This window comes from Cannabis sativa, chromosome 2, assembly GCF_029168945.1.
Source record: "Cannabis sativa cultivar Pink pepper isolate KNU-18-1 chromosome 2, ASM2916894v1, whole genome shotgun sequence".
Lineage (NCBI taxonomy): Eukaryota > Viridiplantae > Streptophyta > Magnoliopsida > Rosales > Cannabaceae > Cannabis > Cannabis sativa.
Genome location: NC_083602.1, coordinates 14147549 through 14174893, shown reverse-complemented (window position 1 = coordinate 14174893; position 27345 = coordinate 14147549). Strand labels below are relative to the sequence as shown.

Here is a 27345-nt window from a genome sequence, read left to right as displayed (position 1 = left end):
TTCGGAATGATGTATATGATAGCTGACCTTATATGATGGTGCATTGATAACAAAACCCTAACTATTCAGTCCAGGTTGGGATAGTTTCAGTTCATTCTTAACCAAAATCCAAAAGCATAATAATACAATTGTGAGAAGCTCGAGACAAGATTATATTCACCACTTGATAACATGGCAATACTAAGCCCCATCTGCTAAAGTCCTCTTTGATGTACTGATGTACAGAACTGCGCCAATTATAAATAAAATTTTATTATTACTAAGCAAATTTAACACTAGTATTAAGTAAAAATTGAACACTAGTATTTAGAAAAATAATCCTTTGAAAATTACCGTTGTTTCCACGAATAAATGCATCACCATATTTGTTTTTCAGTTGACCATTGACATACTCCTCTGTTTGTTCCATTGCAATATTCATATACCCATCCAGACAAGCTAGGATACCTGCACATGAAAATTACCCAGGTTTAAAAAATAAAAATGTGTAACTTTTATGGACAAAATGACCATTCGTCGCGTCATGCTTTGATTTCTTGACAATATTTACTATAGACACTTTGTCACTAATAGGAGATCATGAAACTAATGATATTAGTTACGGCCTCAAATCAACTCCATGTCTCTTGAGAATAAAACTACTGAGCCATTATAGATAATTTAAAACAAGAAAGCACACACAAAGTCTCACAACCCACATATATGTAAACAATGAAGACAAAAAAAAAATAATAACCTTCAGGATAATCTCTGGGATCTAAATACAATAATAACAAAGAACACACACCTCTGTAGTCAACTCCAGAATTGAGTTTCACGACAACAGGTCGTCCCCGAATTGATTTAAGAAAATCAGCTGGCGTTTTTGTGGCTGTTGACCCTTTCTCTCCTGCTCCACTCATTTTCGTTTTATATTACACCAATCTACCCCTACAAAGTAAATTGAACAACTTCACTAAAAATAATACCATAAACACAAGAAAAACATCCTCCATGCAAAATTATATTATATATATATAAATTACAATTCTACTTTCATCAAAATATGTCATCAAAGACAATTTTACTTAACTTTCATTAAGTTACAATTCTACCTCTACAAAGTAAATTGAACAACTTCACTCAAAATAGTACCATAAACACAAGAAAAGCATCCCCATACAAATATATTTATATATGTATATATATTACAATTCTATTGTCATCAATTCCTGAAAAAAAAAATCTATTGTCATTAAGTTATGTCATCAAAGGCAATACATACCTCCAAAAACCCTTATAAATCGAGGGCAATAGATTTAGGGTTCTCTAATTAAACTAAAAAAAAAGGCAAAAATCAACTGTCTTAGACTGACTAACCACAAAAAAAAAATAAATAAATAAAAAAATAAATTGAAATTGAAGATGGAGGAGTCTAAATGCAATGAAATTAAGAGAGCGCAAGATCAAATCAAGAATAAGATTTCACATACCATATGTGTTCCAACTCAACCATTCCGAAAACAGTGGTGAAAATGAAATAACAGAAAATACTTTCCTATAAACTAGATCAAATATACCTTTCAATCTATACATATATGAAGAAGAAGAAACATGATGCAAAGCTGCATACCTTGAGTGAGTATTGTGCCTTGGAAAGAGAGAGAGAGAGGGAAAGAGCGTAGCAAAGTGATGGAGAGCGCAATAGAGAGAGTTCGAGGGAGATTGGCCGTATCTGAAAGATTAAGCTTAGCCCTAGTTTAACTTATTGGGCTGCTGATTCGGGCTTACGTTAGGTTGGGCTCAAAAAAAAAAAAATATTGGGGAAAATAGAGGAAACTACACTTTATACCTTTTTTTTTTTATTTTATTTTAATTTTTACTTTTATTTTATTATTCTTTATTTTATACCCAATTTTAAAGGTTATATTATATTTCCATTATACCCATTACAAACTCTAATTATGATAAGTCATGATGAAATTATATTTAGTATTTTAATTATAAAAGAGGGTATTTATCGATTAAAATTATTTTAAAATTATATTTGGTTAATATGTAATAAATATAGGTAATTTTCAACTTACAGGAAAACTTATAAAAATACTATAAAATAGGGAAAATTTACAAAGTATTGTCATACAGAATTTTTTAAATTTTTACTGTACTAACTTTACGAAAATAATGTGTAAAGTTTCAAAATTATAAAAATAGTGTTTCAGTAAAAAAAAAAAACTCAAAAATAACTAAAAAGCAATACTAAAACAACTATATAACAACAAAAATATAATTACAAAGCAACAGAAAAATAACAAAATATTAACCCAATTGCAATAAGTAAAATAATATCTTAATATGTTATTGTATTTACGATATTTTTTTACTTAGTTTTGACAATGTTATATATTTGTAATATTACATTATTTTTTTTCATGGAATTTTATTGTTACAATTTTATTTTTTTAATTTTTTTTTCTTTTTCTTTTTGAGTTAGTGATAGTTAAAAAACAACTATAATCTGAAAAATAACTAAAAAATAATATGAAAATAACAAAACAAATACACATATATACAACAAAAATATTATCTGGAATAAACTGAAAATATACACGATAAAAAATGCACATAAACTAAACATGTGCAAAAAAAATACATAAAAACAACTATAAAAAAATTATTGAACACTTAAACAACAACATAAAAACAACTATAAAATAATAAAAAGACAACTATAAATCAGCAGAAAAACAACAAGACATTAATCTTGTTATAAAATATGCAAATCATTCATAAATTAATTTTGAATAAACTACAAAACATCCAAAAAAATATACTATTTTTAATAATCATGTAAAAGATAGAAAAATATAAGAGAGTGCTCTTAATTTTTTTGTTAGAAAGAAAAAGAGTATTAAAAAAATGAGATATAAAAATGTATACTTATTATATATTTATATATATATATATATATACAAAAATAAAAAAAAAAATAGATAAGAGAGAGATGGAAAAAAAAGATAATTTACTGTTGAAATTGTCAATACTCTACTAATAAATAATATATTTTCCACATTTTACCTGTACACGCGTTGCAACAAATTATTATTTCATAAATATATTTTTTTCCTTAAAAATGAACACAAGGTAATGATGTTGAACCTAATAACTAATAATATATTTTTTTAAAATTTTTAATTATATCACTTTTTAATAACGTAAAAAAAAACTAGCATAAAATTTAGTCAACGTGCCTCGCACATAATTTTTTGCTAGTTTGTATATATATATATATATATATATATATATATACAAAGATTAAAAAAAAAAATAGATAAGAGAGAGATGGAAACAAATGATAATTATGAAATTTTTTGTAATTTTATTTTACTTTTTTTTTTTTTTGATATTTATGAAATTATCCCAAGTTAATATAGTAAATACTTATTATTAAGCTTTTTATTTTATTAAATGATAATTCAAATCTTATATTTTTTTTAAAATAGTACATAATAATACATTAGTCTAATTTTGTTCTAAGTTTTAACATAATTAAAATATAATCGACTTACAACTAATGCCCGACAAAAATAAATAAATAAAACATAACTAACCTAGTGGTAACACCTCCAATTTGATGTATTATTATGACTCAAGTATTATTATATGGGAAATTTGACTTTGTACATTAGGGGAAAATTATTTCCCTAGATTCATATTGTGCAATATTAAGAGATTACGCCAATATTAAGTCTAATCCCCATAATACCTCTACAACCCCAAAAAAAAAAAAAAAAAATTCTCTCTTCCCTTCTCTTCACGCATCTCTTCTCTATTCTATCTTCTATCAATCTTACTCACTCACAAATCTCATTCTCTTCACTCATTTCATTACCAAATAACACAAATTTTTGATACAAACTACACTACAAGCTCAGTGCTTTGGTGGTTGGTTTTTTTTGGATGGAGCATCATACATGAATTCAATGAGTAATGATTTTTCTTTATTTAATCTTGTTGGTGGTTGTTATATTTAGTTTATAATGTTGTTTTGATGGTTGATCTGTTAGTTGTTGTTGTTTTATGTTATTTTTGTGTGGAAATAGTTGTTCTTCAAGTTTTCTATGTTTTTTTCTGGCCTGATGGTGTTCGATAGAGGTTCGATGGTGGCCTGATGGTTAAATCAGTTTCAAGGTTAGGGATGATGTCTACATAGGCCCGATGGGATAGTTCGATAGGTCTGATGCCGTGTTAGTGTCTCGATGGTCTGTCCGATGTCACTTAGAATTTTGTTTTATATGCCTTATTCGATGTCATGTCTGATGCTTGACAAATTTATGGCTTTTTGAGGATTTTTTAATCACTTTTATGTTAGTTTTTTTTTTTCTAAATTTAATTATGTTTAAATGTCTGTGGATGACATGTTCAACTGTTTTGCGTTTGTTATGTATAATGGTGTTTGGGAGCTTGAGGGTAGAGATTGGATTTATAACCGAGCTAAAAAATTAACATTCAAGATTGATACAAACGTAAACTACTCACGTTTGGTTGATCTTTTGTACGAAGAACTCGATGTTGACAAAGTGCAATATGACTTAAAATTGGAAATGAATTACAAGTACATGAAAGACTTATTAATGTATTGCCCTGAAATTATTAAAATGGTAAGCGTCCAAGATTATTTTTGTTTATGCTTGCAAGAGCCAGATGAATTTACTCCCTTGTTTGTGACTTTGGTGAAGAAGAATGTTTGTATCGGTTCTAATTACACCAAGTACTGTTAAAGATACTCGTAGCGAGGTTAGGAGTTTCGTTCCTGAAATGAATTTAGAGGTGTTGGCAGTTGATGTGTTACCTGAATTAAACACTACGATGCCGACAGCTGACATTGTAGCACAGATGCCCTTTCATGATGGTTTTGGTGATGGTCCGACCCTGATGGTATGTTGAAGGCAATGATGACGTAAGAGTCTCGTTTAGCTTCGTATAAACTGAGTATATTGGAACATACTTCTCATTTTTCTTCTGCTTTTTCTTATCTTTTGATGAATCTCTTGATTCATCCTTCCTCTTTCTGTTTGACCCATTGTGATTCGAATTTCCCACTTTTGTTGTCACAGTACTCGTAGTTGCAGTACTTGAGTTGGGTTTGTCTCTCGACCCTGTTTTGAGCATTTTCATCTCATTTCGTGCCTCTTGCTTCCGCTCAAAGACTAATGCTTTTTCATTAAATTCATTAATGTTTCTGACTGGACGACCCTTGCATTTCATTAAATTCATTAAAGTTTTGTGTTCGCAGGTCGTGTTCGTGTCGTGTCGAGACCCATGTATAATAGGTATATACTCGACCCGAACATGACCCGTTTAATAATTGTGTCTGAAAATGAAACCCGTTTATAAATGGGTGTTGCGATATTTTGCACACGCAAGTGTACGTATCGTTACAAGTAGTAAACTCATCAGGAGTGAGGTCGATCCCACGTGGATTGTAGTTAAGTACGTTGAAATTAAACTTTTACTTCTATTTGGTTATATAAAAATTAAGAAAGAATTAAAAATAAGAAAACTAGTAAGAAGCAATTATTTAAGAAAATTGACAGTTAATAAAAACTAGGGCTTCGATTTCAATTGTTTCTATTGATCATGGCCGAATATGATTATTTTCCTAATGTTAATTTCTATGCAATAGCAGGTTTACTAAGGTAATTTATAGTCTTCTCAGATATATAAACCTCAATTACATGCAAACTTTCTACTCTCGTGATAAATTTAACATGCAACAGGCATTAAACAGAAACCCTATAAGTTATCTAAACCATATAGGTACTCTCGTCCTATATCGAAATTCAGTTCTATTTCACTATAGTATAATTGACACTCACTTCTCAGACCTCGCATCAAAATCATAGACAGTTAATTGGTGATCAGGCAATTAAAAGTAGTTAAGCACAAATGAAATAGAATACATAGAAATTAGGGGGAAAATAAATCATATTAAAACCATAAAACAATGTTAAACAATATCCATCTAACCCTAATTAAATGTTTAGATACTCGTGTTTATGAGAGCACAATCACACATATTAACTTTAAGAAACAAGATGAAAATAGAGAAAAGAAGAATGTTGAAAACCCTCTGAAGAATGCCTCCAATATTGCAGCTGATCTCTCCACTTTGCATCTGTATTCTCTCTGTTTTTCTCTCTGAAATTGCTTGCTGAAATCAACTCCCTTCTTCCCTTTATATAGGCATTGAAGGCCTAAAAAGATAGAAGAAATGCACATGTTTAAATTCCCATTCAGATTTAAATTTTTGGGAAACCTCAGACGATATATTTTTTTCTACTACGTCGACTGATAGTATTTTAGCCATAACTCTCTCGATATTGCTTAGAATTGGACGATTCAAGATGTTCCGAAAAGATAAAAAAGAGATCTAGAACTTTCATGTTTTGACTTTTTTCAAAATCTAATCAGAACATAGTCGAATTCAGGCTTGAATTTTAGCCTTATTTTCTTGCACAATTTTCTCTATTTTAAATATCATCTTTTTGTGAGATATTTTTATCTTTTTTTCCCATCTTTTTCTCTGATATTTTTCAAATCTTCTTATATTTTAAATCTGCAAAAATGAAAGATAACAAGCGTAAAAATGCTCCAAACAAGATTAAAACTCAATTAAAAATATACTAAAATTAATCTAAAATTAATACTAAAAATAACCTAACAATGGGTTGACACGACACGACCCGTGTAACCTGTTTATAAGCATATTTTATTTAAACATATCAACCAATAACACGTTTATGAAGTATTTAACACGTTTATAACCTATTTATGACATGTTAAAGTACTAAAATAACTTTAAATAGATTATTAACAAGTCAATTTCGTGTTAGCTGCGTCAACTCGAACACGACCCATTTATTAAATGGGTTAGACGAGTCAACCCGAACCCATTTAAGGTAAACCAAAACCCACTAACTCTCGTGCGGGTTTCGAGTCGTGTTATCGTGTCTGATCCATTTTACCGACCCTAACAATTCACCTCTCCTTGTTGACATATCAGTTGTTATTCTAGCCTGAAGGGCTGTCAACTAAATACTAATGTTCAAGTTCCTCACTTTGGCTGCTACCGCGCTGAAACGACTCAGGTAAGCCTTTAGAGACTCTCCTGGCTGCTGCTTGATGTTAGTTAGTGAGTGTACCTCTAGCCTTCCGTCTCTTACAACCTGAAACTGTATCTTGACATCTTTAGATAGTTGTTCCCAGGATGTAATGGGATGGTTGGTGAATTTATCAAACCAGCTGCTTGCATCTCTTCTCAGAGATGTTGGAAATAGAATGCAATGCAAGTTGTTGGAAACATTGCTTGCTCCCATTATAGTGTTAAAATTGTTCAAATGTGCGACATGATCGGTTGTAATGTCATGTTGTACAACATGTGGGTTTTTGAATCCTTGAGAGAATTGAGAATTTAATATATTAGAATGAAATGTTTCAGTTTCTTCATCTGAATCATACCCTGATAATTTCCCATATTCACTATCTTGGTATCGCCTGAACTTGTCTTCTAATTATATCATTCTTAATTGAATCGGATCCATGGCTGGCTGCTCGACTTGCTGCTGTCAACCTGTGCTCTGATTAAATTGATCTTAGAGATCTAGAACATTTCGGTTTAGATATTTGTGTAAGTCAAGCTGCCTATGGTTCAAGTGTTCATGCAAATTAGGGTCGCGTCACCTTTCATTCCTCTGGTCGCAATTACTAATCGATCTTGTTGCAGAGTAACTTTTAGATTGGTAACTTTGAGAATTACTCATGTTTTCTTGTTCATCTTGATGGTGGCGACGTGTATCTTACCCATGTGTTTGTCTCTTGCGTGCATGGGTCCTGGTCGATCTGCTCTAATCATGAGCCTTTGATCTGGACCCATTAGGACCAATGCTTGACCCTATTTCTTTATGCTCCTATCACACTGGCCTCCTTCTTTGAAAGAGATTTGACACACATCCCCTACTTAAATAGGTATACGCGCTATCTTTGTCATTTTGGTTTGGTCTTTGCAAATGTATCGGTGGTCAACTTGATCCAGGCTTATTGCCTACTCCCTTCACATCATGCTAAGTGTAGCATGACCCCCAGGTCGCGTTTCCCTAACATCGGTGTTTATGCGAGATGAATTTGGATTTTTAGGTTGTACATGTTGGGTTGTCTGCCCTAAATAAAATCCATTTCAATATAATCAGATTTACTAATTAATAAAAGATCAGAAATCATTCTATATTGCATGGTTCACATGATTTATTTCATGATTATACTTAATGTATAAATTCTATTAAGTCCAGAACATATATAAATATATATTTATTCATGATTATAGTGTCTTCAGCATAATGGAATATAATCATGATTATATGTCCAAAACATTATCAGTGATCAGCTTGTTGGAAAGGAAGGCACTCTGATTTTTAGAGATCACAAGTGGTAAATAATTCTTTATGCGCAAGACAATAGTTTTGGAGATCAGCTTGTAGAGTACATTGCAAAGACTAATGGGTCTATAATGAGCCACAGTGGTTGGGGACTTAATTTTGGGAATGAGAGTGATTAATGTGTTATTAATGAGAGAGGGGTCTCCATTTTTATTTAACACATCAAGAACAGCATCAGTAACCAAAGGGCTAGCAATAGGCCAATGACGGGTGTAAAACATAGCAGCATACCGTCAGGACCAAGACTTTTATCGGAACCCATACTACGAAGTGCTGCATAAACGTCCTCAAAGGAGAAAGATTGTAGAAGGGAGTCATTCATAGTCTGGGTTATGGTTGTAGGAATCACCTCAAGAGTACGGTCTAGAGCATTATGATCAATACCTGAGCTGTGAAAAATGGAGATAAAGTAATCTTGAATTTGACCAGTAATTCCATCTAAATCGGTGACAAACGAACCAGTAGGAGTTTGAAGTTTTTTAATACAGTTTTTCGCTTTCTGTCCAAATGCTCTTGAGTGAAAGTATTTAGTGTTAGCGTTCCCCGATTTAATCCAAGAGATCCTAGACCGTTGATGCCAATATACCTCCACTTATTTAAGAAGATCATCAAGAATACGTTTGGATTTATGAAGCTCTAAAAAGAAATCAGCACTTGACTCATTGGAATTGTGGAGGCTGGCAACTCGATCTTGAGCTTTAGAGATATTCTTTCTCATATTCCCATATTTCTTAACATGCCACGCTTGGAGATGTGTTGAACACTGTTTGATGTTGGTCACGACTTGCCTCAAATTCTGATGAGTAGATGAACCCTAATGACGAGCCACAAGATCTTGACATTCAGGATCATTTAACCATAAGGCTTCATATTTGGAACGAGATCTTTGCTTTGGTGTAGAAGGAATATTGTTCGGCTGGTGAGAAACAACTACCTTGAGAGCCCTATGATCCGATGAGTATAGTCAAGGTGATGAAGAGAATAGTATGGGAAAACTTGCTACCAATAGGCATTGGCAAAGCAATAGTCCAAACACTCCTTCATATGAGCATTACCAGAGGATTTATTAGTCCAAGTATAAATATCATCATTGTGGTCAAGCCGAACCAAATGTCCATAATTGATGGCAGAGTGAAAATTGTCAATAAGTTCATTGTCTCTAGAGACCCCACCGATTTTAAGATCATGAGACAAAATTTCATTGAAATCCCTAACAACTAACCAAGGATTCTGGGGAGCAACATCAGCAAGTCTTTTTAAAATTTTCTAAGTTTGCTTTCTTAAATGTGTAGCAGGGGCACCATAAAACCCAGAAAAATGCCAAGTGAAACCATCATCACACCGACATAACAAGAAATATGATTCATTGAAAAAGAAAGTAAGGTTACATCAAGATTTCCTTTCCACAATAACATAAGACCACCCCAAGACCTTGTCTAGGAACCTCAATCTCATTAGGAAAATTTAAAGCATTACGAATTCTATTAACAGAACTAGATTTTAACTGTCTCCATGAGGAATAAAAGATGAGGAGCATGCTGAGAATTAAGCAGGCACAGTTGATGGAATGCTAGGTCATTTCCCAAATCTTGAGCGTTCCAACTTAAAACATTCATGGCGACTGGCGGGGTTGCTCAACAACACCCACCAAAACAGCATCATCATCCTCCGCAGAATGTGTAGATTGCACATCATTAGCAAGGTCTGCTTCAAAATCAATTGCAGTAGTGGTAATATGATTAGAACTAGGGTTGCCCGTGGTTGGTTGGAGACGGCAGCGTTTAAGCATATTACAAAGAGAGCAGCCAACTTGGACAGATTGCCTTTTGAAGGATAGATTTGTGGTGGTATCATGAGTAACAACCATTGGTGGAGTAGCAATTGGTGAAGTAGTGTTTGTAGATGAGGCAATAATTGGTGGAATAGTGACTGAAGATGAAGCAGTAATGGCTATAGGCAATATATTAGGGATGATTTGTGTTGTATGGGAGTTTCAGAAGTGGGTGTGGACAGACGATTAATGATATTTTGAAGAGAAGGTGGTGGTGTTGGATTGTTGGTAGATTGTTCCCAGGGTGCAAGAGGAAAATTACTTGCAGCAAGAAGACTAGTAGCGAGAGCAGCAACCAGCAAGGGAAATAGTGGCTTGTTCAGTTGGACGAATATTGTGTGAGCGAGGTGGGAGGGTTGGGGTAAGAGGAAGGGCTTGGGTAAGCGAATTACGGACCAACCGAGTCATAAGTGGTCAAGCAACATTACAGATGTTGTTAAAAGAAACAGGCATGCCAGTATCCCTTCTAGGCAAGGGGTCCTCTTTCATCCAAGGACCATAAAGCAAAGAAGTATCCCCACCCACATCTTCAGCCTCCAAAAAATGAATACAACTCAAGTAAGTATGGCCAAGGTGACCACACTTATGACATATATCAGGCCGTTTCTCGTATTTCAGGATCACCCATAAATTATCAGCGAGACCAGTAATCTTCAAGAGAGTGTCGTAGAGAAGGGGTTGAGTGACATCAATAGAGACACAAACACGCATGAAAGGCCCCCATCCTTCCTCCAAGGAGTCGTCATCAACCTCCAAAAATTCCCCAACAATCGACCCAATGATATTCGCCATAACCTCGGTTTTGCTAAGAAAAGGCAAACCATGAACTTGAACCCAGAAAGGGATGTGGGTGAAATTAGAGGTAGCAGGAGTAGACAGAGGAGGAGTTGAATAGAAAACAATTGGCTGATTATTGAAATGCCATGGTTGACGATACAGAATGCGTTGCATATCTCCAGAGCACCCAAATTGAACAAGGAAGTAACCTTCACGACGAGCATTTATGGTCACAGGGAACCGAAATGCCCACAAACCCGACATCTGATTAATAAACCCATCTTCATTAACCTTCCTATGGGTTAACACAAAGGCAAAAACAACAAAATGAGGAGCAGTAGATGTAGTAACAATACTTGATTCACCAATTTCATGGACCACTCTTTCTTTGTCAGTGAGAACAAACTTAGTGGAGAGATTCTTTAGCATATTTTCCATGGTACCAAATTTAGAGCAGTTGTGCAACAGAGCACATCGAACCCTAAATAAATAGGGAAGCGGTAAGAGAGACATCGTGATGGAGGAGAGGTAGATCGTGGTGGTCATGACTGTTAGAGATTTTATTACAATGGAAGAAAATCAAGATATTACAACTCTATTGTAATACAATACAAGGACCAACAAAGAGATTAAATAAATGTTACAACAATATAATATACAATATATATACACTATATATATTATATATAAGAAATATAGAAGAAGATAAGAACACATGCAATATAAAATATGTATATATATAACAAAAGAATAATATATATAAACACTCACTCACAACCTTGAGTGTAGATTAGTGGGGATCACCATGACTTGAACAAGGTATTACACCTTTGTCCAAAAGCTTATTTCCCCCTATCTCTAAGCACTAAGGGAACTCTCTAGGAAATAGCTTTGGGAATTATCAAGCCTTAGGATTTTCTAGCAAAGTGCTTTTTTTTGATAGAAAACTTCTTCTCACAATATAAGCACCTTAGACCTCTTTATATAGTGTTTAGGTGATCACTTAGAATTCAAATACACCACCTCATTTCTCTAATATAAATGAGTATTAATATAGGTTGTAACAACTATATTTCATACCATTTGAATCCTATCATCAAATTGTGTAACAACCCTTTTATTACACTAATAATGTGTGATCAACACATGAGTTACAAGTAATAACAAATTGTAACTCCTCTCCAAGTTACAACATGATGTAGGTTATAAAAGTGTAGGTTAAATTCATAAGTTACATATTTATTTACCATACACTTAATATATATTATTCACATATATTTATCACATTTTAATCTATACTTTATTATATTATAAAATAATATAACAATCCCCCACTAGATTAAAATGTGTGACATACTTGTAACATTTATTTAATCAATCAAAATATTATATCAAAATATAACATTCCCCCACTTTGATTGAATAAATATACACTTTCAAAGAAGTCTTGCTTAGGTGCATTAGGTAAAATATCTTTCGACTTGAATTTTACCTTAGTGTAGTTACCACAAAGTTTGATGAAATTTTGGTTGCCGCAGCATTGAACCACTATTCCTTTAGTTCAAACCGGTGATAACACACACACCCTTGCTAATGCTCACTTGAGACCGCATTTCTCGCTCTTGCACCGTTAATGGCCATGTGCAAAATTCCAATTTATGGACTCTCTAGAGAATAACTCCTAATTCTCATAAGAGGCGGCACCACCTCTAGTCCAAATAGGTGGAGTTTTAGTGTCTCACCACTCGTTAGACACTTCTTAAGCTTAAGTGAGTTTTCTTAAGCTTAAGCTCCATTAAAAAACCTTTCGGTTTTAACCCTCAATTTTCACAACATGTACTCATCCATAGATGGGACAATTGAGTACAATATTCACTCTATTGACTTGTTATTACCTATTGAACTTAAGACTAGATGTTTACTAGTGTTAAGATAGGTTACCATCAATGAGAGAAACACTAAGGGAGTTTAGGTCCCATCCCTCGAAAATTCATGCTTTAATCTTGTACGGAGATTAAGCGATTTGTTATAACCTCTCACTATTGATTCCATGTGAATCATGCATGCCAAAATATAGTGTTCACTTTGTGACCACTTTTCTCCTTAAGTACTTAAGCTTTGAAAATTCAATCATAAAAGATTAATTTTCACACAACTCAAATTCTCAATAATTTTGATACCAAACATATCAAAAATACACCAATTTAGACACCAAACATGTCTAAATTCTCATATTTTATTTTTAGACACCAAGTATGTCTAAACTTTCTCATATTAGAGTATACACCCCCACACTTTCACATTTCATTATCAAGACAATATCTTGATTTTAAAATATAGAAGACCACTTTGTCTCTATAATTTCTCTTAAATTTAATTTCCTTCTTGAAATTATTTTCACCAAAATTTGACACCAAATATGTCAATATTTTCACATATGCACATAGCCAAACTTGATTTAGAATTTGAATTCAAAATCAAAAATATCAACAATGTCTCATCACATTTTGATTAAATTTGTGGTACACCCCCACATTTCTACCATAAAGTGCATATTAAATATCACTTTTTTGTATTTTCCTCTTGAAATGACTTTTTAAGGTCACTTTGAAAATACCATTTGATATTTTAGTTTTCTCAACAAAACTAAAATATCAAACTCACATCTCCACTTACAAAATAATTTGATTATTTTTACTCATAATTTTAAAGTTATCTCCTCATTGAGATTAGCCCAAAATTATACCAAAGTTAACAAAATTCTCATAATGTTGTTCACAACTTTGATTTTTTTTTTTTTTTTTTTTTTTTAAGATTTCAAATTGCTTCTCCAATTTTGTTATCTTTTCACTATTTTTGAATCCACATTGATTCACTTTATTTTGAGTCCAAAATTGCTCTTCCAATTTATAGTTCATTTTACAAGTTTGGATCATCTTTTAATCCATTTGTTCTTGCTATGACAAGACAATTCTCATAAGTGTAACTCTCATAGTTCACTTTTCTTATCTCATAAAATGAGATGATTATCTCTTACAATCTAATAAAAGATGTAACTTCTCAAAAGCCATCTTTTATTATCTCACAAAGTGAGATGTTCACCACCATATTGAATAAGAATTCAAAATATTATTTATTCACAAAATAAATGATAATAATTCTCACAATAATAATAAACACTATTTTATTACTATCAACATTATTATCATACTATATATAACTCATATATTAATATAAAATGTATTTTACTAATTAACATCTCATATGTAACATACACATAATATCAATATTAAATTCACAAATATATATGTTACATATCTCATATATATATAACATATATACTATAATATACATATCATATACACATAATATATATTTATTACACAACTATATATGTTACATACCTCACACATATATAACATATATATACACATTAATATACATGATATATATTATATACACATATATAACATATATTATATATGCATGTCTCACATAAATACATAGAAGTAATTATTTCTACATATTTAATCTCACTAATATATATTATATCACATGCTCTACATATATATAATATATATTACTCATACATACATATTATATATTATATATCTCACATATATACATATAATAGCATGATATAAAATTTAAATATCATATTATATACTACTATATATATTAATATGATACAAACACATACTCACATATATGTCACATATATATAACTCATATATATATTATATATTACTATCATATAAAATAGTAAATCACATAATATTCACCATCATGCTCACCCATGAATGACTTTCACATAAAATCTCTTATCCTTGTATTCTCACAATCTTGATTTATCACCTCTTCCATCAAAAAGGGATAAGCTTTTGATTGTTAGAGATTTTATTACAATGGAAGAAAATCAAGATATTACAACTCTATTGTAATACAATACAAGGACCAACAAAGAGATTAAATAAATGTTACAACAATATAATATACAATATATATACACTATATATATTATATATAAGAAATATAGAAGAAGATAAGAACACATGCAATATAAAATATGTATATATATATAACAAAAGAATAATATATATAAACACTCACTCACAACCTTGAGTGTAGATTAGTGGGGATCACCATGACTTGAACAAGGTATTACACCTTTGTCCAAAAGCTTATTTCCCCCTATCTCTAAGCACTAAGGGAACTCTCTAGGAAATAGCTTTGGGAATTATCAAGCCTTAGGATTTTCTAGCAAAGTGCTTTTTTTTGATAGAAAACTTCTTCTCACAATATAAGCACCTTAGACCTCTTTATATAGTGTTTAGGTGATCACTTAGAATTCAAATACACCACCTCATTTCTCTAATATAAATGAGTATTAATATAGGTTGTAACAACTATATTTCATACCATTTGAATCCTATCATCAAATTGTGTAACAACCCTTTTATTACACTAATAATGTGTGATCAACACATGAGTTACAAGTAATAACAAATTGTAACTCCTCTCCAAGTTACAACATGATGTAGGTTATAAAAGTGTAGGTTAAATTCATAAGTTACATATTTATTTACCATACACTTAATATATATTATTCACATATATTTATCACATTTTAATCTATACTTTATTATATTATAAAATAATATAACAATGACCAGATAGAGTAGATGGGAAAATGGATAGAGATCATGTAAGAGGTTAATTAGTGGGGATGAAAACCTAGAAAAACCATAAAAAATAAAGAAAAAAAAAGGTATCCGCCACAAAGCACTGGGCGGATACTCGTCTCCAATATTTTAAGTTAATAATTGATAAAAAATGTACATTTTTTTTTTTTTAAAGAAATGATTGTACATTTTGACAATTATAAATATTGCCCAATCAAGAGATGCTCTTTGTGTAAAAAAAAAATGCCCTTATACATTTATAAGGGTGTTAGGCACGTGATGCCTTTCTCTTATCTCATAACTACACTTCTGTTCTGTTTAGCAAACAAAATTTCGAACGTAGTGTAAAAGTGATTCTTTCTCCCTTCATATTATACGCAGTAGTATTCAAAAAGCTCTCGGCTATGGCGGCCTCTGCTCTACTAATGGACCCCAAGCCTTTGGAGCCACCGGCATCTTTCCCGTCGACGAGAGCTGACCCACGTCTCTCCGAACAGTACCAGTCCTCCGACGAGGACGATCTCTACAGTCGCCAGAAATCACTGCAACGCCAGCTCGAGTTCATCGACATCCAGGAGGAGTACGTCAAGGACGAACAGAAGAATCTCAAGCGAGAACTCCTTCGGGCCCAAGAAGAGGTAAAGAGGATCCAGTCGGTTCCCCTCGTCATTGGTCAGTTCATGGAAATGGTTGATCAGAATAATGGGATAGTGGGCTCAACCACCGGCTCCAATTACTACGTCAGGATTCTCAGCACCATCAATCGGGAGCTTCTCAAGCCCTCTGCCTCTGTTGCTTTGCATCGCCACTCGAATGCCCTTGTCGACGTTCTTCCTCCTGAGGCCGACTCCAGTATTTCCCTTCTCAGCCAGTCAGAGAAGCCCGATGTCACCTATTCTGTAAGCCCGATTCCTTTTTTGTTGACATTGATTCTACTAGGCTTTGCAGAAAATCGAATTTAGGGGTTGTCTTTCAAGCGATCTACCTAACATCTTTGATCTGAAAGATATTCAAATTTAGGGTTTTCAAATTCGTGCACCGTACCATAATTTTGCTATCATTTGTTTCAAGCGTTTTAACGACAATATCATTTCTAAAGTACAATTAGTTTAAAGATTTTATTTTTGATGTTAGTGGCAATCCAAGTTGGGGCAAATTGAATTCCATTTTATTACAATGGATTTCAAGGCATATATATATATATATGTGTATATATATATTTATCACCAAGCTCTTTCTCCCGAGCTCCTCATGATTTAGTTGTAATATGGATTTAGAAAGAAAAAAGGTCATGTCCTAGTGAGCCCCTAGCTTGTTGAAATCAGCGGTGATCTGAATTTTGGATTTCTAAATTAGTTCAAAGATTCTTATTCTCACTTAGTTTTTAGGAATCCAAAATTTGATTTCTAGACCAAAATTCATTATTTCGGGCATTTCTTGGGATGTTCTTTTTGTTCGATTGTGCACCTTGTATGATGTTATTACTATTATTTCTGCTCAGATGGGATATGCAGTGAACTGATTGTTATATGATAATTGATTATGAAAAGGCACATTCATGAATTAGTGATGAGTTTATTTCTAATTGAATTTGTTATTGATGAAGGATATATCTCCATTGCATTTTACTTTCATTTTATGAGTGCCATTTTATTTCTACGTATCATTTATTTATCTTTTGCTACCTTCCCTTAAGACATTTGGTCTCATTACTGTTTGAATGATGCTGAGGTTTTTTTTTTGTTGGGTGCGCTAGGATATTGGTGGATGTGATATTCAGAAGCAAGAAATCCGTGAAGCAGTGGAACTACCGCTTACTCACCATGAGCTCTACAAACAAATTGGTATAGATCCTCCCCGTGGTGTTTTGCTCTACGGCCCCCCTGGTACGGGTAAAACTATGTTGGCCAAGGCTGTTGCTAATCACACCACTGCTGCCTTCATCAGAGTTGTTGGTTCAGAGTTTGTCCAGAAGTATTTGGGTGAGGTATGGTGTATATACTTGGATCTTGTTTTCAACATTTTTGAGTTGCCTCTTCATTACCTTTTTAATGTTCGAGAACATGTTTTTATCATTATTTTCAAAGAAATAAATGTGTTGGTCATACGTATTGTTTGAGTTATGACAGTGGTGTTAGAAATGGATATGGGTATTAAATATAAAACCTCATGAATTTTTATAGGTTTTTTAATCTTTTTGTTGTTGCAGGATTGGGTACTTAGAAATTAGGATTAGGGAATAATAATACACTAGGATTAGATTGCTAGTACTGTACTACTGCTTTATCTTCATATTTTTCATCGTAAATTACAGATACTGTACTAATAAAGGTACTACTTTCCCGTATTTTTTTGTTCAGGGTCCTCGCATGGTTCGTGATGTCTTCCGTCTTGCCAAAGAGAATGCTCCAGCAATTATTTTTATTGATGAAGTAGATGCTATAGCGACTGCTAGGTTTGATGCTCAAACTGGAGCTGATAGAGAAGTTCAGCGTATACTCATGGAGCTTCTCAATCAGGTAGACTGGAAGATATATCTATTTGTTGAAAAGTATTAATTTCGATCACTAAATTTGTCATCTCTAGTCTTGTAATGTGCAAAGGCAAGGCTATACTTTTTTCGTATTTTAGGATCTAATTTTGGAGTTGAAACAACTTCTTTTACTTCGAACCCTGCCTCTCAACTCTTATTAACAACTAAGTTATTTTCAGATGGATGGATTTGATCAAACAGTGAATGTGAAGGTTATCATGGCTACAAACAGAGCTGATACATTGGATCCTGCACTTCTGCGTCCTGGACGACTTGACCGGAAGATTGAATTTCCTTTGCCTGATAGGAGGCAAAAGAGACTTGTTTTTCAGGTGAGTTTTGAGCATATGACTACAATAAATGACGAAAATGTAATATTTTGATGTTTATTTCTTGATCGTTAAACAATTAATTTCACCTTCACCTTTGGCTTCTAAAATTCTTGTTCTACATAACATACCTTGATCCTTATACCTTCACACTCTGCATTATGTGGTCTGGCTAATTTTTCCCTGACCTTTTTGTTTGACAATAGAAGTCATATTTGATCTTTTTTACATGGAACGTAAGTCTCTAGCTTAGTATTGGTAATACTTCTGCTGATAATTCCTGCTATAATGGTTTTTTTTTGGCTCTCCCTTTCTCTCTCAATCCATATCCATCGATTGAAATCTTTGTATGTTGAATTCGGGCATAAATATCTGCAGGCCAATGTTTGAAATAATAGTGTGGTTATTGTTTACTTAAGTTTAACCCAATTTTTTACTCTGTTCTGATTATGGGAGACCTAGTGCAAGCAATTGGATGTTGAAATTTGAAAGGTCTTCATTCTGATTTGTTTAATGTGCCAGGTTTGCACTGCTAAAATGAATTTGAGTGATGAGGTGGATCTAGAGGACTATGTCTCTCGGCCAGATAAAATTAGTGCTGCTGAGGTCAGTCAACATGCTTTCTTTTTTATTATTATTACTGCGGATTTGTTGTATTTTTCTACTAAAAAGAGATAACATTTCACCAAATTATGTGCATTTAGCAACTTATCATTTTCATATAATTCATTCACTTTGACTCAACTCAACAGCCATGTTATTGTTATAGTTTCTAATAAGAATGTTTTGGGGGAGTTTTCTGGGTACCTGTGAACAAGGAAAATCACATGACTTTAAATGTATATAGGGAGCAGATTTTGTCCACCATGCATTAATAAATGGTTGGATGGTTGTTAATCATTAGAATCCAAAATACATCATATTAAGTCTGGAGCATGTTAAACTTACATAAAAACAAAGTTTGTGCAATGTCCCCTTTACATAAAAGGGGACAAAATCCATTGCCTAAATGTATATTATTTTATTACTGCAATTTGGTAACACTCTTCAATGGATTTGTACAGATTACTGCTATATGTCAAGAAGCAGGAATGCATGCAGTTCGCAAAAATCGTTATGTGATTCTTCCTAAAGATTTTGAGAAGGGATATCGAACCAACGTGAAGAAACCTGACACTGACTTTGAATTTTACAAGTGAGGAGAGGAGAAATACTATTACTTTTTTTTTTTTTTTTTTTTGTATTTTATTTCCTTTTAATGTTAAAACTTAGAAAATGGGAATTGTAGAAATCAATGATTTTTATTCTCTTCTCTAGCTGTTTTTCTTTTTAATGTGCTTTTTGTTTGTTTGATCAGCTCTATTCTTTTGGTCGATGAGATTTTAACCAATTTGTACGTTTGCACTTTATTTTTTTTTTAGAGAAAACGTTTGCACTTTATTTAATGTAATATTAGTATATTACATATTATTTTGATTGAAATGTTCTTTAAATCAATTTAAATTGTACCCAACCTTTTCTTAAAAGAAGGGCATACTTAAATAGTAACTACTATATTTTTTTTACGGATTAAATGCTAAACATTGCGTTTTAAATTTCTCTGTTTTTTTTTATTTAAGCGTTTATATATTACATTGCATAATCTGGGACTCGAACCCAAGACTTCCAACACACACACACCCTCCTATAGCCACTTGAGCTAGCCTCAAGTGGTTATTTTAAATTTCTCTGTTTTAATACTATATTTTGTTAGTTGTGACAAGGTGTACATGTATTTACAATTTTAATTTAATTTTCCTAAAATAGTTAATAAATTAAAATAAAAAAAAAATGAAAAAGAAAAAGAGACTTAACCTAAATTGTAAATGCACCTTGCCCCCTTCCCTTCTTCTTCTCCTAACATATATTTTTAGTTTATATATACCTAGTTTAATATATAAATATTACACTTTAAGTTGGAATGAAAGGATTACTAAACAAGACTTCTTATTATTTGAACAACTACAATGTTATCCCGGACTTCAACTCTTTTTATGCGTTCTTCTTATTTTTTTTCTCTTTGTTTTTTAATTCTTTCGTTTTAGCAGAAAGATGGATACTCCTTTAGCAGACAATCACTTATTCACAAACCTCCTGTGGGCTAATAGTTTTCATTTTCCATCTCATAGAAAACCTTTTTCGCTCTGTCTTGCCCTATCCCTCTCTAGGGGTATTTTAGTGGGATGGGGTTTCTCTCGCTTTTGGCATACTGGGCCCCCAGTGGGAGGCCCGCACGACGGGCTATTAGCTTAGTGGTAGAGCGCGCCCCTGATAATTACGTCGTTCTTGGGTTGTGAGGGCTCTAAGCCACATGGATAGTTCAATGTGCTCATCAGCACTTGACCTTGAGATGTGGATTATCCAAGGCACATTCCTTTTCTGCAAAGTCTAATCTTCCCTAAGCCTAAATGGATTCCCTTGTGAGGTGTATGCATTGTGTCAGGCTAAGCTAAAAAAAGACTATGGCTAGTTAGAGCTCTTATGTGTCTTGAACTTATACTAAATGCAGTTAATATAAATTTCATAACATTTTTAGATTTTTTTTTTATAGTCGCCAATTAAAAGGAAATATTTTCTCCATTTTTGTTACAGTGGATCACGAAATCTTGGTGATCTTCTCTATCTAATGAATGGGGAGTCCACTTTGAAATAGTCCACCCTACACCCACCCTAAGGTAGCGAAATTCCTTGTCGGGTAAGTTTCGTCCCACACGAAAGGCGTAACGATCTGGGCATTGTCTCAAGGAGAGGCTCGGTGAAATAGACATGTCTGTGAAGATACATACTGTCATCTATTCACAAATCTACACGAAAGAGAAAAATAATGTCATTGGTCAAGAACTATTCAATCCACTATTGTTTATCAACAGGGTGTGAGTAAATCATTTTTACCTTCTTCTCCAGCTTCGTAACTTTGTCAAAATGTTCATCTTATTAGAATGAGCATTTCTCTCATAAGCCAATATGTCATGAGTGGCATTGTACTTATTATGCACTGCCTTCCAGATGTCATTGGCATAAACTTAATAATCATATTGATCTCTTATCTCTTCATGAAATCAAGCTAGCAAGAAAAACCTAGATCAGAGCTAGGGCCATCCTCCCCTAAATTATGCACTTAAAGTGTCGAACACATTAGAGCTGGGGCCATCCTCCCCTTAAATAAATATTTCAAAGATTTTTGTAACTACCTCACAGTCGCACCTTTTCAGCTCGTCCCTAATACATATAGGATTTAGCATGTTTGAAGATTTTATATCATATTTTGGGGTGGGAATGTCTGACACCCCTATAAATTTTATGTTTTCATGTAGAGACGCTAGTATGTAGCTCCTGCATTCTTTAGTCCAAATGGCATGATTTTATAACAATAAAGCCCCGTGTTATTCATAAAGCTCGTGTGTTCTTGATTTGGGACATATATTTTTATCTAGTTATATCCAAAATATTCGTCCATAAATGACATAGTTCATGCCCTGCCGTGGCATCAACGAGCTGATCAATTCTGAGCAAAGGAAAATAATCCTTTGGACATTCTTTATTTAGGTCAGAGAAGTCTATATAAGTTCTCCATGTGCCAATCAGTTTTGGGACCAAAACTAGATTTGAAATCCAGACTAGATAAAATGTCTCTCTAATGAAGTTGTTAGTCAATAATTTGTCGACCTCTTCCTTTAGAGCATTCCGTGTCTCAGGATCAAGAAAACGTCTCTTTTGTTGTCTTGGTGGATAGTTAGGATCTATGTTGAGGTGGTGGCAAATGATATTCGAGTCAATCCCAACATGGTTAGGATAGCTCCAGGCAAATTGATCCTGGATTTCCATTAAAAAACAAATTAATTGCTACTTTAATTCTTCCCCCAACCCTTTACCAATTTTTATAATTTCGGTAGGGTTGATGGGATCTAATACCACCTCCTCTAACTCCTCCACTGGCCCAAGTTGTGATTGTTCATCAATGAGCCTTGGGTCTAGATCTTCAATCTCTTCTTCATTGTTAGCCTCGGCTATAACTACCATAGTATGATGGGTCATCGCTATTTCTTTTAGCTCTATGTTATAACTGTTGGGTTTTTATGCCCTAAATAAAACCCATTTCAATATAATCTAATTTACTATTAATAAAAGATCAGGAATTATTTTATATTGATTGGTTCACAAGTCAAATTCATGATTACATGTTTAGTATATAAATTGAGTTAAATCCAAAACATATTATTATTCATGATTATAGTATTGTCTTCACGGTGGAAAATAATCATGATAATATACTTCAAACTATTTAGTCCCACGATTATTCAGTAAACTAGATTTACACTAATGAGATAATCAACAATATAGTTTGCTTATACTTGGGTAAGTAGAATGTCTTTTCTAGGGCATTAGCAAAGCAAACTTGGATCGGATGTATCAACTATACATCAGATTGGATTGATATTGTACCGTAGAAATGGAAAAGATATTATAAACTTACTGTTATATCTAATTCTAAGTTAATATCACTTAGTTGATCTTGGGTCAATGATCGCAATCCTGAGATGGTTAAGTTCTAACTTAATTGTACTATACTGGTTCTTTGACTTGTTCGTTACCAGTTTACTCGTAGGAATAGCCCATACTTACATCTTGGAAATTCGGTAATGCAATTGAGTGACAACGTTAATCATAGATATAGAATCTATAACTTCTATAACTATTTAGAAGTGAAGCGATAATTTTCTTAGAGCTTGGCTAAACGAGATAAATGATAGAACACTCGTTTCGATAATTATATTAGTTTTCCCAAATATCATTTACAAAGAGCTAATTATTTTAAGGATAAAATATATTAGAGGGTGAAATAGTAAATTTGTCCTTACTAGATATGAACCGTCCATATAGGATCAATGACTATTGAGATTGTAATAATAGATAATCATAACGTATTTATATTTGGTATACATAGCGTTCTATGTAATCAAGAGTGCAATTTCAAATCTATAGTGAAGTCAGGAGGAATTAATAAGTAAATTTCAGATCTACTTATTGGGAGCTTGGTTATATAGGCCCATGGTCCTCATAATCTCATATTGTCTGGGATAATATCATCTTGTAGACTTAATTAATTGATTTAATAAATCAATTAGAATTTAAAAATTGACTGTGTCAAATTTTAAATTTTTTTTACTAATTTGAGCTAAATTGAAAATATATGAGAGATATATGCTTTATTGTTAATTGTGAGAAATTGATGTCAAATTAATAAGTTGCTATATTTAAAATTTTAATTTATATTTGTTTATAATTATTAAAAATTAAATATAGATTTAAATGTAATATATAATATGTTTAATTTTTTATTTATTTAAATTAATTAATCAAGATTATATATAATTATAATATAATAAATATAAATTCGTTATTATGTACGAATTGTTTTTGATATATATAATTATATTATATTATTAATTAATAATAACATAATGATTTTTATTTAATTACATATGATACGAAAGTAATTAAATTTAAGGTAATTTGAATTAGGTTTTGAGTGAGATTCAATTTTAGCCACCTAAAACAACCTATCTTATTATTTTAGTTAAATAAACATTTTAATCTCAACATAGTGTGTGCCTATATAAAGGCAGAGAGACAAATAGAATAATAACATTGGTTCATTTTTCTCTTCTCTTCTCTTCCATTTTTTTTTTTGAAACCAAAGCGTTATATATAAATAAGATTAGACCTCGCGGTCATTACAAATGATAGTTCTAGGTATCGAGGATAGCTCTACGAAACTTGTAATGTTCTGGGTGAAGGCCCTTTAGCCACATTGTGGGCAGCAAAATTACACATTCTAGAAATAAACGAAAAATTACAAGATAAAAAACACATAGAGAGTTGATTACAAACATAAACATAATTATCAATATTCTAATCATAATGAATTCCTTAAATCTAGATTCAGAATCCTCATGCATCTTGGATTTCAAATTCTTCTTCTCTCTTTTCTCATTGATTTTAGCAAATTAGATTTCTAAGTAAGTTGAGTGTCAGCCCACACTATTCAAGATGGCACTCAGACCTTTGTGGAAGATCGTGTAGAATGTTACATGTTGCTAATTAAAGGAAAAGAAGATTCGAGTTCAATACTTGGTGATACTCTACAACAAAAAGGAGCAATGGCTAGACTACTGAACGGAAGGGCTTATATTATTCCACTACCCTTATTGTAAGTAATCTTAAACTATTATGTGTTACTTGATCTTATATTTTTCATATTTTAGGATGTTAGATTACTATGTGATAATCAAACATACATGCTAGTAAATTAAAATCCTAGTAAAATAAGTTCCAATAATAATATTGTCTTGTATTTAATTGATCTCCTTTAACAGTGCCTATTCCGGACTGAGTTGGAAACGTCAAAGACATGTTTTATGGAGCTTATAGCTCGCATTCCAGTCACAACAGGGTGACCCATTATCATGTTATACACCTAGGGCATGTCTAACACCAAGAACTCTTACATTTGAGTTATTGACAATGGTGATTCTTCCATTATTAATGGAAGCTCTATTATTCTTAAACTTGCGACACTATCCCTTGTGAATTCACACAAGTTCACCATGCAAGGTTTTAATTTAATATTTTCCAATCCCATTTTTTAATGTCTCTTTATATAGTATATTGATTGAGCTGCCATTATCGACCAATACCCATTTTATCCTTTTATTTGCGAGCTGAACTATTATCACAAGAGGATTAGTATGTGGGAGCTGAACATGTAATGCGTCCTCCTCAGTGAAAACAATGGGAAGTTCCTAGGGTTTTGTGCGCTTGAGTATTTTAGGTGCAAAAGCTGAGTTTTGATTTCTTACTTGTTTTACATATTGCTTCTTAGTTTGCATTACTACTGGTTCCTGGAAGATGGGGCCTCTAGAAATTACCAAAATATCCTCCCCATCAGTAGGTGGTGGTTGGATATTCTGATTTTAGTTGTGGTTGTTGGGTGGATTTTGTTCATTCCCCCTGTTTCTTACATGTTGTCGAAAGTAACCTCAAAAAATGAGGCTCTCAATCTCGTTCTTAAGTTGACGACATTATTCTTTGGTTGTATGCCCAATGTCTTTGTGAAAATGATAGTATTTGTTTTGATCACGTTTACCCCTCGTGTACCTCATGGGTTCGGGCTTTTGGAAGGCGACCCTATTTTCATTTGCGAGAAATATATTTTCTTGAATTTCATTCAATTTTGCATAAACAGAGTATATTGGTACATATTTTTTTTTTTATGATTTTTCTATTTCTTCTTATCTTCTGCTGTACCTTTGGATTCATCTTTTATTTTTCCTTGGGGCTCATTCCCCTTGCTCGAATTTACATTTATTGTTGCAGCGCTAGCTTCTTCATTACTCGAGTTGGGTTTGTTTTCCGAGCCACCCTTCAGTAGTTTGAGCTCTGAACAAGCCTATTCTTTTCGAACATACATCAATGCCCTATCATTGACCTCATTTATTGTTCTTAAGGGGAAACCTTGTATGTCATCCCATAGTTCTCCTCCTACAGTCATCCCAGCCTGTAAAGCAGTAAACTGGTAACTATCATCCAGATTCTTGACTTTTGATGCCGCTGTGTTGAAGTGACTTAAAAATGCCTTCAACGACTCGTCGGGTTGTTATTTTATGTTAGTCAATGACGAAGCTTCGGACCTCTTACTTTTTATTGTTGAGAATTTTTTTTTTGAAATCTCGTGATAGTTGTTCCCATGAGATTATTGAATGCTTGGTAAATTTATCAAACTAATCGCTCGCTGCTCCCGTCAAGGAAGTCGGGAACAAGATACACCATAAATTATTCCTTATATTATTTGCTCGCATTATAGTGTTGAAATTGTTCAGATGTGCTACTGGGTTAGTCGTTCCATCATAAGGAGTCACATGGGGATTTTTGAATCCCCTTGAGAAGTAAGAGTTAAGTATGTCTAGATGAAAAGGTTCAGGCTCCTTATCAGAGTCATTGTAATATTCCGGGATTAGAAAATAGATTAACAACCTTATTTAAAATGGATTAGTTATAATTGAGTAATTGTATTATTATATAATTAGTTATATAAAATTATTTGAGAATTATTGTATTTAAGACCCCATTTATGAATTAGGGGCATTTTCATAATTTTGATCATCGAAGGGTAAAATCATAATTTTGATATTTATTGTGCTAATAGACTATATTATTATATAGTGTGCTCATATTGTCTTACTGCGGGTGAATTTTGATAAGTTTGCATGATATAATCACAACCGGGTATTTTATTGTGTCATGAACATATTTGCTACTCGAAATATGGGCATAACACATACCTACATAGTCTTAGAATCATCACACTTGACTTTTCTCAAGTGAACTGGATTACATAGCTTACCCAGTCTTTCTCCTTATGGATCACATGACTCTTATTGCATCTAATATTTTGTATTTTTTTTGAACAATGATAATACACAATGTATACACTCAATACTCAAATCACTAAACTTAATCACACATAATACTTGTAAACAAAAATCACACACTAAGGATGTGTTTTGTGGAGCTTCACTATAAAGAATAAAGAATCTCTCTCTCTTTGAACCCCTTTACCTTGGCTGAGAGGCACTAGTGCTTGTTTGTCCAACAGTGGGTCGTGGTTCTTTTGGGCAGA

General features: G+C 32.7%; 2 protein-coding genes across 2 annotated transcripts; one reads left to right on the top strand and one right to left on the bottom strand.

Annotated features, from left to right (window-relative positions):
* LOC115721151 (sm-like protein LSM36B) lies at positions 1-1771 on the bottom strand. The gene is made up of 4 exons (XM_030650402.2): positions 1613-1771; positions 788-930; positions 334-447; positions 1-227 (listed from the first exon to the last, which is right to left on the bottom strand). Exons 2-4 carry the CDS (start codon positions 900-902, stop codon positions 181-183), a joined length of 276 nt encoding a protein of 91 aa, XP_030506262.1. The 5' UTR covers positions 903-930; positions 1613-1771; the 3' UTR covers positions 1-180.
* A 14164-nt stretch (positions 1772-15935) lies between these two features.
* LOC133034756 (26S proteasome regulatory subunit 6B homolog) lies at positions 15936-20108 on the top strand. Its single transcript, XM_061110124.1, has 6 exons — positions 15936-16663; positions 17521-17751; positions 18125-18283; positions 18477-18629; positions 19149-19232; positions 19691-20108. Exons 1-6 carry the CDS (start codon positions 16169-16171, stop codon positions 19823-19825), a joined length of 1257 nt encoding a protein of 418 aa, XP_060966107.1. The 5' UTR covers positions 15936-16168; the 3' UTR covers positions 19826-20108.
* Positions 20109-27345: the final 7237 nt, after the last annotated feature.

Bases quoted from the DNA above. Each gene is read 5' to 3' on its own strand.
- LOC115721151 (XM_030650402.2), bottom strand. From the start codon at position 902: ATGAGTGGAGCAGGAGAGAAAGGGTCAACAGCCACAAAAACGCCAGCT. The intron at 448-787 runs GTGTGTGTTCTT...TTTCATGTGCAG, and splicing joins TTCTGGAGTTGACTACAGAG to GTATCCTAGCTTGTCTGGAT. The intron at 228-333 runs GTAATTTTCAAA...TAATTGGCGCAG, and splicing joins ATTTATTCGTGGAAACAACG to TTCTGTACATCAGTACATCA.
- LOC133034756 (XM_061110124.1), top strand. From the start codon at position 16,169: ATGGCGGCCTCTGCTCTACTAATGGACCCCAAGCCTTTGGAGCCACCG. The intron at 17,752-18,124 runs GTATGGTGTATA...TTTTTTGTTCAG, and splicing joins TCCAGAAGTATTTGGGTGAG to GGTCCTCGCATGGTTCGTGA. The intron at 18,630-19,148 runs GTGAGTTTTGAG...TTAATGTGCCAG, and splicing joins AAAAGAGACTTGTTTTTCAG to GTTTGCACTGCTAAAATGAA.